The 16,981-nt window shown below is 38.7% G+C and overlaps 1 protein-coding gene across 2 annotated transcripts in view; it reads right to left on the bottom strand.

The window, feature by feature from the left end:
• tmem161b (transmembrane protein 161B) overlaps positions 1-16,981 on the bottom strand; it is a 49,257-nt gene that overhangs the window by 13,061 nt on the left and 19,215 nt on the right. For both annotated transcript variants that reach the window (XM_042334450.1, XM_007899737.2), the window contains exons 3-6: positions 13,446-13,529; positions 10,905-11,002; positions 8,637-8,793; positions 1,923-2,074 (exon numbers count right to left, since the gene is read on the bottom strand). In XM_042334450.1, coding sequence (XP_042190384.1) covers positions 1,923-2,074; positions 8,637-8,793; positions 10,905-11,002; positions 13,446-13,529 — 491 coding nt within the window. The remainder of the gene's footprint in view (positions 1-1,922; positions 2,075-8,636; positions 8,794-10,904; positions 11,003-13,445; positions 13,530-16,981) is intronic.

Genomic DNA, 16,981 nt, shown 5'->3' with positions numbered 1-16,981 from the left:
TGACAAAGGGCTAAATTGAGAAATGCCTTTCTTTTAAACAATCTTTTTTTNAAAACTCTGTTTAAATGTCAGCAAAAATTTCGCAAAATCTGATATCAATCGAATTCTAAAAACATAAAGTGTAGAATTCAACTTTTTATCACTATTTATCTTTATTAACATCACACAGAGGATACAGTTCAAGATGCTGGTCCTCACCTTCAAAGCCCTCCATGGTCTTGCTCCCCCCTACCTCTCCGACTTCCTAACCCCCTACCACCCTGTTTGTTCCCTCCGCTCAGCGGGCTCCGGCCTGCTTCACGTCCCCCACCTTGTTCGCCCCACTATCGGCAGGCGGGCCTTCCGTCACTCTGCACTCACCCTCTGGAACTTCATCCCGCAATCCCTCCGTCTCACCCCCTCCGTCGCCACCTTCAAGACCCACTTCAAAACCCTCCTCTTCAACTGTACTTTCAATCTCCCTGCTTCTCCCCCTGCCCTCCCCACACCCCCACCCCGACCCTCAGCTCGGGTCCGTAACTCTGTCTGTCCAGCGCCTTGGGACATCCTCCTGACGTGAAAGACGCTATACAAATGTAAATTTGTTGTTGTTGTTTATTGGACCTACATCAATAGCTGCATTTATTAGTTTGGTGAAATATGCTATGGCTGCCAGTGGTATATAAATCTGTTGATGGGTGTGTCCAAGCAGTTCATCGAATTCAGAATTTCAGATAAAACACAACAAACCTTAGAAGTACATTGAAACTTATCAAAAAGAAATTCTAAAGTCAGATGATCTGTCTACAGTGGCAAATGACCACGCGATAAATTCAAAGAAAACAAACGGGAAAATATACTGCACTTTTAATCTTCATTAGTTTTCTTTTTTTTTAAAAAACTGTTCTTAAACACATATTTGTAATTGACATTTCTTCTCTCTCCCCTACCAACTTGGAAATATTTCATTCAAACAGTGAGCAGCTCCAAAAGGATTCCTGTGGAAGACCATATATGCCAACGGCCAACAATGCATGCCATTCCACCCATTTAGTACACCTTCTTAGAATCATAGAAACTTACAGCGCAGAAAGGCTATTTGGACCATTTGGATCGAGTTTTCACTGACTTTCAGCGCAAGTTGTTCATTCAATTCCATTGATCTGCCTTATCCCCGTATACCTTCGAGCCTCTATCCTTCTTTTACCATCCACCTAATGAGGGCTCAAACCCACACTTGTCAGATATCGAACTAGTGACTCGGTGGGGGAGCGTTAGTGAGGTCTCCTTGGAGCTGAACTGTCTCCAAGGTGACATGCCTGGCAATGGAATGTCGGAATCGAGCCCTCTGTGGCAGTCTCAGTAGTCTGGTTCCTGAGCCAAGTGATTCCGCAGTATTCCAGGGCCTTGCTGATGACAGCACAGTCAGCCTGGCTCATCAGCGGGGACCTGGAAGGGCAGACCAGTCATTGAAGGCAGGGAGTCATCCCACTTAGCTCCTGTTAACCCTGCAAGCCCTAATGGGGAGGGTGGTCCTAGCTGTCCTTTGCTGCACCAGCTGAGTAACGTTACCAAATACTTTCTAACTCAGGCATTTATTTTTGAAGCACTGTGTGTAAACCACATTGACAACTCAGGATGGACCAAAATGAAGTGAAAATATAGCAAATCACTAAACAAAGGGCAGCATAAGCATGCTGATAGCAAACCACAAAGCTAAAAATGAATTTAGTTAAATCAATGAATAAAATAACAATTTAATATTACTTATTGTTGTATATATGGCACTGTTCATGTGAAGTTACAAAGCTGAGGCAGGTAATTTTAATGGGTAATTATGCAATGGTTGGATATGAAATATTCCACACAGAGTGGTCATGAAGTCAGAGTTAAGGTAAAACTGTCTATGGTGTAGAGATGAAAAACAATGCAGAATTAAATACCTGTCTCCAGGCCAAATTCCAGGTAATTTTCGGTTATAATCAGGATTACCATGGCTTTTACAAAGAAGAAGAAGCCAAAAGTGATGCAGAGGGACCTCTCCCCACCTTCCTCCACTTTAAAGTAGTGAGTAGTCAAAGAGAACAATACCTTACTAAACAAACATGTCTTAAGGAAAACAAATTAAAGAAATGCAGTATCACACAGTTAAGTCTGTAAATGCTAAATATAACAATTTGAATGCAGCTACAAAATCTTGCTTAATAAAAATAAAATGTCTGGGACAGTTCATATTGGAAGCAAAAGTTTGCTTGAATGAGGCAATTGCTGGAAAACACATTTTGTAATGTAAACTGTGCTTTCTTTAAGAAACCCTTATACCTCCCACTCATGAGACCTCAGCCCCCACACTTCAGAATCAAGTCTTGTGAGTTACTGTGATGTTACAGGAAGAGTCACAAACTCAAATGGTATGTGGGTTTGTGTATGTATCTATCTGTGAACTGGAGGTTGTAATAAGAAATGAGTCAAGCATTCGTTGATCCATGCACTAGATAATTAGTATACACTGTCAATACTAATTGTTATCTGTGCTCCAGCCTTTCTAAACAAAATTAGATTGTTCTCTTCGTTTAATCCAAGTTCATGTAATGCCCCTCGATGTATTGATAAAAGTAGTTGGTTTGGTTTGCCTCTGTCCTGTATGAGAATTTCCTACTTCTACAAAGTGCTTTAATGATTAAATATTTATATTAGCTCGATTACCAGTTGGAATAAATGTGAATCTGTTAATTAGTTTCAATGTTATTGTATTAAAAAATACCCTCTTTGGAGCTCCTCGAGTGCAACAAATAACACAAAAACAATGAAAACCTAACTCCTTGAGCACACAATTCAGTTTCCTGTGGAACATGGTCTGTGGGAAAGCCTGGGATGTTGAACTCCAGCTTGGAACAGCAGGAGCTGTTTATTACCATCTAAGAAAACAAGGTGACTTGTTCAAGTTAGAACTACTATACATTATACTATATATATTTACCCAGAAGACTGAATGCTCACTAATCATATTCAAGACTGAGATCGATAGATTTTTAAAAACTAAAGGGATTAAGAGATATGGGGATAGGGCAGGTAAATGGAATTAGGTTAGAAGATCAGCCATGATTTTATTGAATGGCAGGGCAGGCTTGAGGGGCCAAATGGCCTACTCCTGCTCCTATTTCTTATGTTCTTATGTATAGTTGTTAGTTTTATGTTTTGTTTGTCATATCCACATTTTTGCCTGCAAAATTAAGATCTGCTATGAACCACTATTTGTCTGCTGATTTCTGGGTTCTTACGAAGACTAACCAAGCATATCCTGGTTCCCAAAAGAGACAAATTCTCAATATTCAGACTTCATTTGCAGGGAAGTAGATGTAAGTAGGAGGCTTGTGAGTCAAGCATAACTAGCAGGCTACGTCAGTGCATCAGTCTACATCGGACTAAGAGATGAGATCATAACAAGGGGATTCCCTGGTGAACAGTTTTGTGGTGCCTTTCCAGTGATTAAAGCATATATTCAACTCCAGTGTAAGAAATTCACTTTGAATTTTTAAACAGTGTTTTATTTTCAAAACGCCAATGGAACAAAAAACACAGAATCAATGCACAATATCTTATGAAACCCCATAGCATTTCATTCGTATTAAATTCTTGGAATCAAATTCAACAATAGAATCTTTGCTTTTTGGAGTGCAAAAAACCCCACAAAAATTACTGAATGCCATTTCTTCTGCACAACATATTCCACATCAAGAAACTGGTACTTCATTGATTGTAGCCTCCAACCCCATTTATTATCAATGCCATTCTGATTTTCTGGATTATAAAATAAATACTCAATCTCTACAGATTGCAACTACAGTATATTGAAAGGTTTAATTCATGCGGTTTAAACATTTGCCTGTTGCCATGAGATATATGTTGATAACCAATATATTCGAGCCAATAAGGAATTCAAATGTGCCATTAGCATTGGATCAATGTAATATTTATTTTTCAAGCTGGGATAGGTTTTTCACTCTGGAGCGTACCGTTCGCTGTTAACTAAGGCATAACTTGCTATGAAATTCTATGCCAAAGTGGCTGAAATAGTGATTGAAAAGAATTAACCCTCAGATTGCTGGAAGCTCCAGATTAATTCCAAGTAACTGAGAGTAATACATTTCTTTCACAAGAGGTTTAATTTCATACACCTTTGAAACCAATAAAGTTACATAAATATCAGAAAAAACTATTGTATTCTAAATCAAAATTTAGGAAAAAACACTATTCTTTCCATCTGCTTCCAGTCTTCCATTTTTCTCTCTTTTTAAAAAAAAGCTTATTTATCTTCTATGACTTATTGTATTTAATGCCTTTTTTAATCGCCTTTAATAATAATAATAATCCTTGTATTTGACGTAGCGCTTTTCACGTCTTCTAGCACTTCACAGAATATGCTGTAAAGTAAATTGACCGTATATTTGTGAAAGAAAATGTTAGCCCATTTGGTTCTTTTCCCAACTTTCTACTCTCTATTTTGGAGCTGAGAGGCTGGATTGATTAATGGCTTTTCAGCTGGGTGGAAGTAATAAATATGATTTACATGTTTCACTCACAAATGTGGTCCAGATCAACTTCTGATGCAATGTTCTCGGACAGAACTAAGATCTCTGCTGCAGGACAAGTGATTCTAGTTAGGAATCAACAGTTTCACCCTTCTACGCAAAACACCGAATCAGTATTCAACTGGAAAGTCAGTTTGAATCATTCATAACAACTTAAGAAAGGTGAAACGCTTCCATAAATGGAAAATGTCCAATATTTACTATGTACTAATGCTAAAAGAATAATGTTATCTTACTTTGCAGAATCTTTTTTTTTAGAAATGCTCTCTACCAAGTATTGTAAACATTGTTCAATTCAAGTGGAAAGAATCCTACTGCAACATTGAATCTGGGGAGGAAGATTCCCCTTGTGAGAGTTGTCTGAGGAAGATTACATCACCAAAGACAGATTGCTTGTCTACTGCCTTCAGATTTAGCTCATAAACAAGCACTTTTACAAAAAACAAATACATGGAATAATGACTCTGATGGAGAGAGTTATAAGAGGGTAATTAAATCAAGGGAGTGCTAATAACATCTTAAACCACACAAGAACACAGATTGAAACTTTAATTAGAACCCACATCTCTGTCCATAACAGGATAAAATAGGTCACTGTTCTGTAAGAATGTCACAGATTCATGCAATTCAAGGGAGCAATATATGAGAATAAGTTATAGCCTGGAACATATTCCCTCAAACGTCTATTAGATATTCAGTTTCCCCAAATTTAATCCCCAACAGCACAGCACCCACATGTAACCATTAATAAAAAGGTGAAATTGCAAAATGTAGATATACTTTCTTGCCTATCTGGACAATGTCCAGATGTACAAATTATACAAAATGCAATTTAACCAATTTAACTTTCAGACACTTAATGGTAATGAAAACTCATTTAATTTTACAACAGTCTCATTGCAGATCTTTTCCATTTCTATGGACTCTACGCATTTAGAATGGTAACATGTCATTTTACTGAAATATTTGATTTTAAAAATCTTCTTGTTTAAAAATCTAGACCTTTGTAACAATATTCCAGATGGATGTTGTATAATGGGTCTAAAATACTTTTTTTTAGGATTGCTTAATAACTCTATGATCATAAAGGGGGCGAACCCCTTCTGTAATCAGACATATGTCATACTGTATAGCAGAAATGACTCTACAAGTAGATCACATCAGAGCAGCTTACCCATTTGCAAGACCTTATTAAAGAATTCTGTTTGAAATTGTTGTTATTAGATTCCACAATATTATCCTATTCAGAAAGGATAAGGATCAGAATTGGACAAACTGAACAGACTGTTGGACCACTGAGACTGATAACTTATCTCCAATTCACCTTTTTTATAGGTCTTCTGGTTCACCTTTGTACTTCTTCTTGTTGGATATGAAGGAAGGGAATGGGCACACTCATAGAATGTAATATGGAACACGATTGTTGAATATTGAATAAAGAAAGAGACTGAAGGCCTCAATGATCAGTCAAGGATCACAAATCTAAAGTACCCCAAAAAGAGCTAAAAGAAACATACAGAGAAGAAAAGATGACCAAGTAGTAGGCACTGGAAATGAAACCATAGTTTTGCTAAATTAGAACTTGCACCTTTATAGAGCTCCTTCAACTGCCACCCAGCTGGACTCAGCAAACTGTGTTGAATCCTGTTCTCTTTGCAATACTATGTGCCCCTAAAAATGTAGTTAACTAAGACTTTCAGTAAATTACTGGTACTAAAAACCAATTTCCTTTGAAAGCATGCTTTTATTGCAATTCAAGTAACTATCTTCAGGCAGTAAACCAATCAAACATAAAATGGAGCAGAGGAAGAGAAGTTCAGTCGTATATATTTAGTCATTGTTCCAAATCCACAATTGGTTTGTGATTATATTGTGCTCTAAAAAGTGCCGCATTTATGCTCGCATAATTGACATAAGCTGAGCCACCACTGACTTGAGCTATGAACAAGGAACAGTATTGTTCTAACTTTACAAGCTCCAATAAATGTGTTTACTGCAATGTGGAACAACCCCAACCATTTGGTTATGTTGTTAAAAAAATCTTGATCATTAAAAACTCATGACTATACTACTCAAACGTAAGCAACGTCATTAAAAGAACATAGTCAAGTACAGACTAATTAATCAACACTGACAGTACTGCAGGATAAGAATGTTAAACGGGAATTTTTTGACATTGTAAGGAAATCAAAGCTAGTTGCTAAACCAGGAAAATAAACCATTATAAAGTTGGATCTAGTTAACTACAGTTGGAACCTGTTATAAGAATGTTATAGCACTGTGTACTGACAGCATACACTTGCTGCAGATAGGTACACTGCCAGTTTATAGCACGGATTTGTTGGCTTTCTGTGCATAGCACATAAAATACAGAAAACTCCCAGTGTCTCGCCTTGTCCCAGCAATTGCTGTAGATGCTCAAGAGAGCAATTGCCAGTTTCCTGCATGCAGCAAGTGATGCCAGCAGCGTTGAGCCAGAAGCACTAACAGGTGGCCAATATTATAGCATGCCCTGTTATAATGCTGGGCCTGGTCCACCATGTCATGACCAAATTCGACTATAATAATCCTTACATTTGATATGCTGCTTTATTACATTGTCAAAATGTCTCAAATATTTCAAAGGATTTACTCTACGATGCAGCGACTACTTTGTAGGCAAACTTTCCCATTTCAAATTCCTGCCCACACAGCAATGTCCCACAAACAGACATGAAGTAAATGACCAATTTTATTTAGGGAACTGTTGGTCAGGGCATCGGGAGAAACTACCTTCTCTTTTCATCTAGTGTCATGAGATCTTTAACGTCAACAACAACTTGCATTTATATAGTTCCCTTCAAGCAAGGTTCCGGAATGCTTGATCTAATTTGCCAGAGAAGGCCTTGATTTAAAGTCTTATCCAAAGGACAGTACCTCCAACAATTCCGTGCATTTGGAGTGTCAGTCTAAATACAAGCTTAAAGTCCCGAACTGGAGCTTGGATCCACAACCTTCTAACTCAGAGGTGAGATTGAGCCAGTAGAAAGAAAACTCAGGCTTGAAGCATGAAATCTATAGAATCTCTCTGATGTAAAAACAATTTTGAGAAGTCAAGTTAACTGGACAATATAACTGCCTGTGAAACTTATAAAAACAGTACGCAGGTAATTTAGTTTTGCCATTAGGATATTGGTGTAATGGTTTGAAAAAAATAAAATGGCACTTCAAAAGCCTCTTGATTTATTTGAATATGTCTATGGAAGGCCTAATTTTCACAATAAACATTTTTATTAATAAGCCAGGTAAAAACAAGAGATTGTACTTGTAGAAGTTAACACTTCACAATTGTGTTAGGTTCGAAACTTAGGAAATAGATGTCAATTACTCATTCATAGTGTAACAAAATTAAGTTAACAATTTAATAATTTATATATTTGCTCCAACATTCTTTCCTCACCAGCATTGAAATACCGAAGATACTGAATATATCAAACCTTGCGGTCGCTTCTCAGCTGTGCAATACAGCTTTAACTGTGTGTCAGCCTGGTGCATTGGTTGCCCTCTCGTCGCTGAGTCAGAAGGTTTTGGGTTCAAGCATAACAAAGTCTAAGCTGACACTCCAATGCAGTGCTTCAGAGTGGTTGCATTGTCGGAGATGATGTCCTTCGGATGAGACGTTAAACCGAGGTCCCACCTGCTTGTTTAGGTGCATGTTTAAGATCCCATGATACTATTCGAAAAGAAAAAGGAATTTCTCCCGGTGTCCTAGCCTCAAATAAAATTGGTCACTAACTCCATGGCTATTTGTGAGACATTTCTGTGCGCAACTAGCTGCTTCATTTCATTTACAAAATACAATAAATCCACTTTACATCTCCTGTGATATGCTTTGGGACATCTCAACAACATAAGGTGCTATGTCAAATGTAAGGATTATTTTTATTAACAAAATACTTGAACATGCAAAACAACAACAAAATTACATTTATATAGCGCCTTTCACGTCGGGAGGATGTCCCAACAAATGAAGTGGTGATTAGGTACAAGAATTATGTGCAAAATGTTGCAGCTATAAAAGGATACAATACAAATGCAAGGACCAGCAGGCACCACACTATGCTAATGTTCATTTCGTTGTTGGGATTTACCAGGCTGTAGTAGACTTCTGTAATGATGTAAACAATTGTGGCTGAGGCAGTGAAATCAACCAACCACTGGTACTCAGCAAAGTAATGCAAAACTGTGAAAGAAAATTAATGTTTTAGTGAACTAATATTTTGAGACAGTAAAAATAAAACAACATTTATGCATATAGCACTCTTTATGCAAGACAATGTCTCCGAACACTGTGCAAAAACGGGGTCAGGTTTCGAGTAAAGGAGAGGGGGGAAGTAGCCAGAAGCATATTTGAAGAGGTTTTTGTTTAAGACAGGACTTAAACACAGATAGAGAGGGAATTCCAGAAGATAGAGGAGTTGAATTTGAAGGCTCAGCCACTGACGATGCAGAGGGCAGGTGATGCGTAGTAAGTCTGAGTAAGACCAATAGAAGGGGGGCAAGCAGGAGTGGGGCAGAAGAATATCAGAGATGAAGAGATGTTAGTCCATGAAGGGATTTATCGGTGAGCATGAGCACCTCAAAATCAATCCACAGGAAGACAGTGGAATTCGCGATGATTAGGGTGATGTCCGTGCGGAGTTCGGTGTGGATGTGGAAATGCATGGTAGAGTTTGGGATAAATTGGAGTTTATGGATGTTGGAGGTAAGGAGATCAACATGGAGTGCATTTGAGGTCTAATCGTGAGATAGCAAAGGTGTTAATAAGAGTTTCAGTAGCACTTGGTGCCAGACAGGGGTGGAGGCAGGTAATGTGGCAGAGATGAAGAAAAGATATCTTGATCAGGAAGGAAATAGAAGTTGAAGATCGAACCAGACACCAAGGTTGCGTACTGGTTTGGTGATTCACTCATTTGTTCACACGATATCTGGCATGAAAATAACCCATGAGTTACAATCCAAAATAAATTAAGTAGTTAAGTGCACTGGCATCTATAACACATTTTGGCTCAACCATTTATAAGACATATACAAGCAAAGGAATAAACATGTCCTGAGAGAATTACAACTGTCCATAATTTATGGATTTATAAATTGATAAATATGGATTTATTAAGTTTGCAACAAATAACCAATCCTTTTCAGAATTTTAGAAAACCAGCTTCGACATTAAGCCTGCATTTTCAAAATCTGCATGTTCTTAGGACAGTTTAGGACAAATGTTATCTTTTTTAGTTTAAAAACCATGAGATAAGAATTTCAAATTTCGAAAAATGTCAATGGAGTAATATTTGTATTGTACTGTATCTGCAGGAAAGGATTGAGAGAATTATTTTGAGCAACTTAAACCTCAACTATTATCTAACATTCAGTGGAATGTTGAGATATTCTCGCTGATATGTTCTCCTCAGTCCACAAATGCACCACCCAAGGAGACCAAACAAGTCCCCGGTTTGTTCTGTGGTGTGTGACAAGTTAACTGTTCTTAGCCAGTAGGAACACAACTGGACTCAATTTTCTTGAGCGACTGAGAAGTAGTAACAAAATTTTGCCAACATTCCTACTTTTCCTACTATCCAGTAATTTCTGCTGGAAGTAACAAGAATGCTTTATCCGGCAATTTAATTATACTCATTGTCTAGTCTAGATGGCTGCAGAGTGAAAGTCACTCTGAAAGTGACCTGAGAGTTTCAAAACAAAGATGAAAGTTCAGATGAGATCAACGTAACTTATGAAATATTACACGTCTGCCACAAATAGCAGTTTTTTTTGTGCCAATAATTCTGTGTGCCAAACTAAGATCAGGTGGTGTAATATATGTAAGAAGATAACAGCAGAAGCCTGGCCTTGTGCATGAAGCACAATACATGGTAGACACAAATCTAAATTTTGTTTAGATTGAGAAGTTTAGCAGAAAAAAAGAACAGACGACGTGTCAAATTTTTTTTGGTACGAGTTCAAAATCATATGACTTCAGAGGATATTACCTTGGTGAGTTGTTCCCACTCACTGATGGGTGACGAAATGAAAGTAGAAGACAACTGCTTTGGCCAGGAAAAGTGAAATACAAAAATACAAGTGATGCTTTTTACATATAAGATTTTAATGAATGTAAGGAAAAGATGCTTCTAAGGGTCATTAAATATTTTCATTTATAACAACACTGGATTGAAACATTATTCTTTTCTCAGTGTTATTTTGAAAGGAAAACTGTGACTGTGACACAGCCATTGTGTTCTTTTTAAAGAACTTTTCAATGCAACAGTGAAAAGTGCATCTTCATCCCTATCATACCTGTTGTATCCACCTCAGAAATAGTCTTTGCCTCTAAATGTAGATCAATATCCTTAGGAACAGTCAGTGGTTTGTTTTCTATGTGCCCATTGTGCTTCCTAGAAAAATACAAACATAAAGGGTGCAAATCAAGTAAACACTCATTACAAATACTACAGCAAACACACACAAACACAGACACAAAATACAATAATTTTAGGTGGAATGTCCTCACTATCGTATCCCTGACGATGATTAATTTCGACCACCATATTTAAGGATTTTAAACAAGCTTTGAATTTCTGCCTCTTACCTAATGTGAACAACTAAAAATTATTGAGAACCTGATTTCCACAGTTATCTAAAATACGAGATCATGCACTTTCTAGCAAGCTACTTTCTTTTCTTTGCTATACATTGTTAGATGTACATTTGTTCATTTGATGATTCTCTTGTTGAGTTCTCATTCTTAACCACATTGTTTGTAGCGAAATTCTGGAGGGAAGAAAATGCACAGAAACCCAAATATAGTGGAGGAAATAAATTAGTTGCAACTATAAATCCAAAGAGGAGGCGGTGTAAACTACTCCATATCCTGTTGGTAGTTTTTATTGCTTAAACCTTCAGCATACCTTTTGTCGAAACTGAGGAAAGGAAATTTGGTTGTCTGTTGGAAACTTAGCATTTGCCCTGCACCCCAACATTTCTGAGATTAAATCAAATATATGCTGTATTACAAAACAAGATTAAATTAAACATATTAACTGCATTTGTGGGACCAACTCTAGTTTTTCACATACCTAGTTTCATCTTCGGTACTCTTCTTGCATCTTGATATTCTTATTTTATTATAGTGAAGCTTTAAATTTTTTACATCTCACAAACTTGTATTATGTTTAGATCTGCAGCTAGACCAGCTTCATTCTTTGCACCAATCCATAACCTACAGTATTTAATTACTTCCAGTAGGACATTATACAGCAGCACTAACAAAGACTTGGGGACAGATCTCCTACCTGTTCTCTTGGTATGGGATGATGCAGGTAGATACAAGGGAGAGAAAGGAATTATGAGAAAAATAATCATGACTCATAAGTAGATGGATATATGGAATCATTGATACTTTCCCTCGAGGGCAAAGCATGCCACGTTCATCTGATAATTTAAATAATCTGATTAGGTATCTCACAACTTCCTTTTCAAACCAAGGTGCTTCTGTTCTTTTGATAACTTTTTGAAAACTTGGATTCGAGATTTAAATTTAATTTAAAATCAATGGTATCAAGTAAGTCATTAAATACAACAAACAACAAGATTCCATTTATACAGCGCCTTTCACATCGGGAGGACATCCCAAGGTGCTGGACAATTGGATCGGGACCCGAGCAGGGGGGAAATGGTGAGGGGAGGGAAGGGAGGGAGTGAAGAGGAGGTAGAGAGTCGAGAGGGGAGCTGAAGGCACGGTCGAAGAGAAAGGTCTTGAGACCGGCCTTGAAGGAGGAAAGGGAGGAGGCGGCGAAGGCACTGGGGGATGGAGTTCCAGAGCCTCGGGGCTGAGAGGCTGAAGGCCCGGCCACCGATGGTAGGGCGGTTGGGGCGGGGGATGTGGAGCAGACCGGAGCCAGAGGAATGGAGGGTACGGGCAGGTAAGTAGGGGGATAGTAGGTCGGAGAGAGGGAGCAAAGCTGTGAATGGCCTTGTAGGTGAGGATGAGGATCTTGAATTCGATCCTCTGGGGGATGGGGAGCCAGTGGAGGCGAGCGAGGGTGGGAGTGATGTGGTCGCGAAGCCTGGTGCGGGACAGTACACGAGCTGCAGAGTTCTGAATGACCTGCTGCTTGTGGAGGGAGGTGCCGGGAAGGCCGGCGAAGAGAGAGTTCCCATAGTCCAGCCTTGAGGTGATAAAGGCGTGGACCAGAGTTTCAGCAGCGTGAGGGGTGAGGTAGTGCCGTAGTCTGGCGATGTTTCGGAGGTGATGGAAGGTGGTGCCAGTTGTGGTGCGGATATTAGGAAGAAAGGACAGCTCAGGGTCGAACAGAATGCTGAGGTTCCTGACTGTCTTTGAGAGGTGGAGAGTGCAGCCTTGGATGCTGATGCTGTCAGCGTGAAGAGGAGGGGTCCGAGGACAGAGCCCTGAGGGACACCGCACGAGACAGTGCGGGGGCTGGAGGAAAATCCGTTAGTGGAAACAAAATGAAGACGGTGGGAGAGGTATGACCTGAACCACTCAAGGACAGGGCCTTGAAGGTTGAGGTGGGAGGACAAGCGGTGGAGGAGAGCATGACCGACCGTATCGAATGCGGCCAATACGTCGAGGAGGACGAGGGAGCCCTGGTCGCAGAGGTCAAGATGTCATTAGTGACCTTGACCAGGGCGGTTTCTGTTCTATGGGCAGCACGGAAACCCGAAAATAGAAAGCAAGATAGAAGAAACATCAGATAATCTTCCAAATAGCTCAAAATGGAAGATACTATTTGAACACAGACATTTTGAGCAACACAGACAACAGCTACTTTGATGAATCTCGGATAGATAATCTAAAGTTTTTGCAACAGCAATTACCTGTCTTTCTTGGCTTTTCCTTTTTGCTGTTTCCCAGCAAGAGTTCGGAGTTGTTCTTCTGTCGGGTGCTGATACCATTGCAAACTATAACAAATAAAGGGCAAAATTTCAAAACTTTTAAAAATATTGCTAACAATTAGCGTTTCAAACTTACACAACAGAGCTGAAAAAGTGCTTGAATGGTGTGATGACTGAAAAGGTGCTTAGGAAATCAACAGTTTTCTGTAATGTATTCTCTGCATATCATACCAACTAGAGAAGAGCAACTTTACCTCCCAACCGAGATCTCCCAGGAGATTTGGAAGAACAAACTCGGATATCAGAACAACATACACGTCTTCAACTTTTACAGCAAGTTGGGAGGTAATAAAAAAAAAGTAGTGTGGCATAAAAGGTATCTTGGAAGTAGCAATGGAGCAAATAAAGGAATTCTCTGTTAACTCATGGAATTAATGTTTACAGCAACAACTTGCACTTATATATCGCGCTCCACAAGGTTAGCATCTCAAGGCACTTACCAGAGGCGGAGCCTGACCGAGCCGGGGGTGTGTGTGTGTGTGTGAGATGGGGAGTATAGATGAAACAAGACTAAATTTAGAGCATTAATTTTTTTATTTAGAGTATTAACGTTTTGCTCACAAATATACGGTCAATTCACTTTACAGCACATTCTGTGAAGCACTATATCAAATGCAAGGATTATTATTATTATTAATTGAGGCAGCAGTGTTTGGTTGGACTTGTTAGAGACTGAAATAAACTGAATCTCTGAAGAATTGAAATAAAAGAAAATATTGCATTTGCTCCAAGTGATGTGGAAGAGATCAAAGATTTAGTGATGCACTATTGCCCTGAAAGAATACTGCAGATTAAGGGAATGATTATGTAATTTGATCCTAACTATTAATATTGATACAGGCTCTATGGAACAGCAAAACCTTCCATTTCCAGAAATAACACCCCTCATGTTTAGGCATAAAATAAATTAATCTGTTTTTCAGTAGAAGACAAGGCCCAGTCTAATATAGAGATACAACCAAAAGAGCTCCAAGTGAGTCTATCTGAAACAGTGTACACTATGTGGTGTCAACCTGGCTCAGTTGGTAGCACTCTAAATCAGAATATTGTGGATTCAAGCCCCGCGTAAGGGCTTTTAAATCAGTCTAGGCTGATACCTGTACTCCAATACAGTGCTGTTGAGATGGACATTAGAAGATCCCATGGCACCATTCATAAAGATAAGGGAGTTTCTCGCAGTGTCTTGGCCAACAACCCCCAGATAAATCTGGTCATTGAATTCATGGCTGTTTGTGGGATATTGTTTTGCGAAAATTGGCTGCCGTTTGCCTATGCTCTGCAGTAATACCTGTGAAGCACTTAGAGACGTCTTCGCAACATGAAAGGTACTGCACCATCTAGTGGGATTCCATGATTTTAAACTGAATGAAGGCACGTGCTCAGTTGACATAGACCTAGAAATTGACCATTTCCATTCATTCAATGGAATCAACTTTTTTTAGTTTTTAATGTAAACCAATTAATAATTCTGTCTGGTTGAGGAAAGGATGCCGATTTTGCTGAATCAACGCAGATACTTGTTGAATGAATCATTGATTCACAATTCAGCATGTGCAGGGCATACATTTCATCTAAAATACTGGGCCCATGCCAAGTACAGTGCGGGTCACTTCACTAATTTCTAATATTTAGGAGACTCTAAAATGAATCATTAGTTTTGAATCATAAATTTGCTTTAAAAATCTTAAATAAAAAAGCTGTTGCAAGTTGATCATGTGGAAACCTCTCAGTATTCTTCAGTACAGACTTATGACTGATCCTTGTACTGCAGTACATAAAAACAACCAGCTTCTTACCCTATTACATTTTCAAGAGGATAAAGTATTCAGTTAGCTAAAATTTTGCTTTTGCACCACAATTTTCCCACTCTGTGCCATTCCATGTCATATCTCATGTTCACAATGGAGCAGCTGATATACAAAATAATTAGAGAAGCAGACCAGTCACTGGGAGCTGGGATGTTTTCTACTTGACGCCAGATAACCCTGCAAGTCAAAGACATAATCAGTGGTCCTAACTGCACAAGCAGCAGAAAGCTTACCTATCAGTGTTATGTTTTTAGCTGGTTAAACTCCACTGGTACCTCCAATGTATGGTTTGGTAACCCCAGGCCTTTGCCAACCTCCATGTAAATTTTCTGGAGTTAGGTAAGTGGGGTGCATTCCTCTGGGGAGGCACTGTGCACATCATACCAGATAAAGCAGGAATCATACGTTTATGGAACTAGTCATTCAATTTGGTGAGTTCCCATGTATGGTCCTGACCTGACTGACAAATAAAAGTCTTTCATCCACTGGAAAGAACTACTTTGATCCCAATTCCCTGCTCCTTTCCTGTAACATTTAATATTCTTCCTCTTCAGATTCCTTTTCCAACGTTATAGTCTCTGATTCAACAGCCACTTGTGGCATCCATGTTCTCAACCCATAGACTGATGGCTCTCTGCGTGGAAACTTCCGACTATTTTGTTTGAATACAGGCTCACATTCAATTTATATGACATTTTAACACACAGATGAACTTTGCTGGACAAATGCTAATACAGTAAATAAATGGCTTTTGACAAGGTTTCAAATTGGTGACTGATGGGAAGCAAGGAGTTATAGAATTGCGGATATAATGAGACACTGGTTAATTAATTGCATGAGGAATAGATTACCATAAAATAGTTTTTCAGGATGAAAAGAGATTACCAGTTTAGCAATCCAGGAGATGGCTATTGATTTGGTGAAAGATAGTAAGCCTTCTGTTGCTCTTCTGAAAATTTCCTTCTAGCTCCAAATACATTATCTTGTAGTCTATACCTCCTCCTTACTATGCTGAATTCAAACATCATTGAATTACTTGCTACTTCAAATTTCCAGGGTTTCTAAACTGTAAAATGTACATCTCTCAATCTTCCCTCAATCTAAAGATTAGCAGGTATTAAAAGCGCCAACTTTGGTGGCAATCCAAGCACTATTTCTTAGATTGGTTTAATTTTCTCTCACATTTTCAACAGTCTACTTGGCCCTTCGCCTCAGTTTCTCAATATATTAATAAAGAGGAAATAATTTTGTAGATGATCCTACAAGAGGAAGCAGAGCAAGTCATAAGAAAGAGATTTAGAAATGTTTGGATCTTTTAGACAACTAGGCCACTGGATGGATATCAAGTATAAACAACTGCAAAATACATTAACGTGGAATTAAAGAACCAAAAGAGGGAGAATGTGTTAAATATATTGCCTTCAGCAATCTATCAAGCAAGATCTAGAGATTAGTGTGGCAACATTCATGAAACTGCAGTGTAACAGTTATAACAAACATGCTTTGTTCTATCATGGGTACACTTATTGGAGAGTAGGCTCCCTACTACACCCAACCGAGAAATACTAACTGGCTTCTGGTGTGTTAAACTTCCAATGCCAACTTCCAAGTCATCAGTTTGTTGTCACTTCCTGCACACTGCACAAACAA

Source organism: Callorhinchus milii, unplaced genomic scaffold (assembly GCF_018977255.1).
Source record: "Callorhinchus milii isolate IMCB2004 unplaced genomic scaffold, IMCB_Cmil_1.0 Scaffold1, whole genome shotgun sequence".
Classification (NCBI taxonomy): domain Eukaryota; kingdom Metazoa; phylum Chordata; class Chondrichthyes; order Chimaeriformes; family Callorhinchidae; genus Callorhinchus; species Callorhinchus milii.
This window is presented reverse-complemented; position numbering and strand designations above follow the sequence as displayed.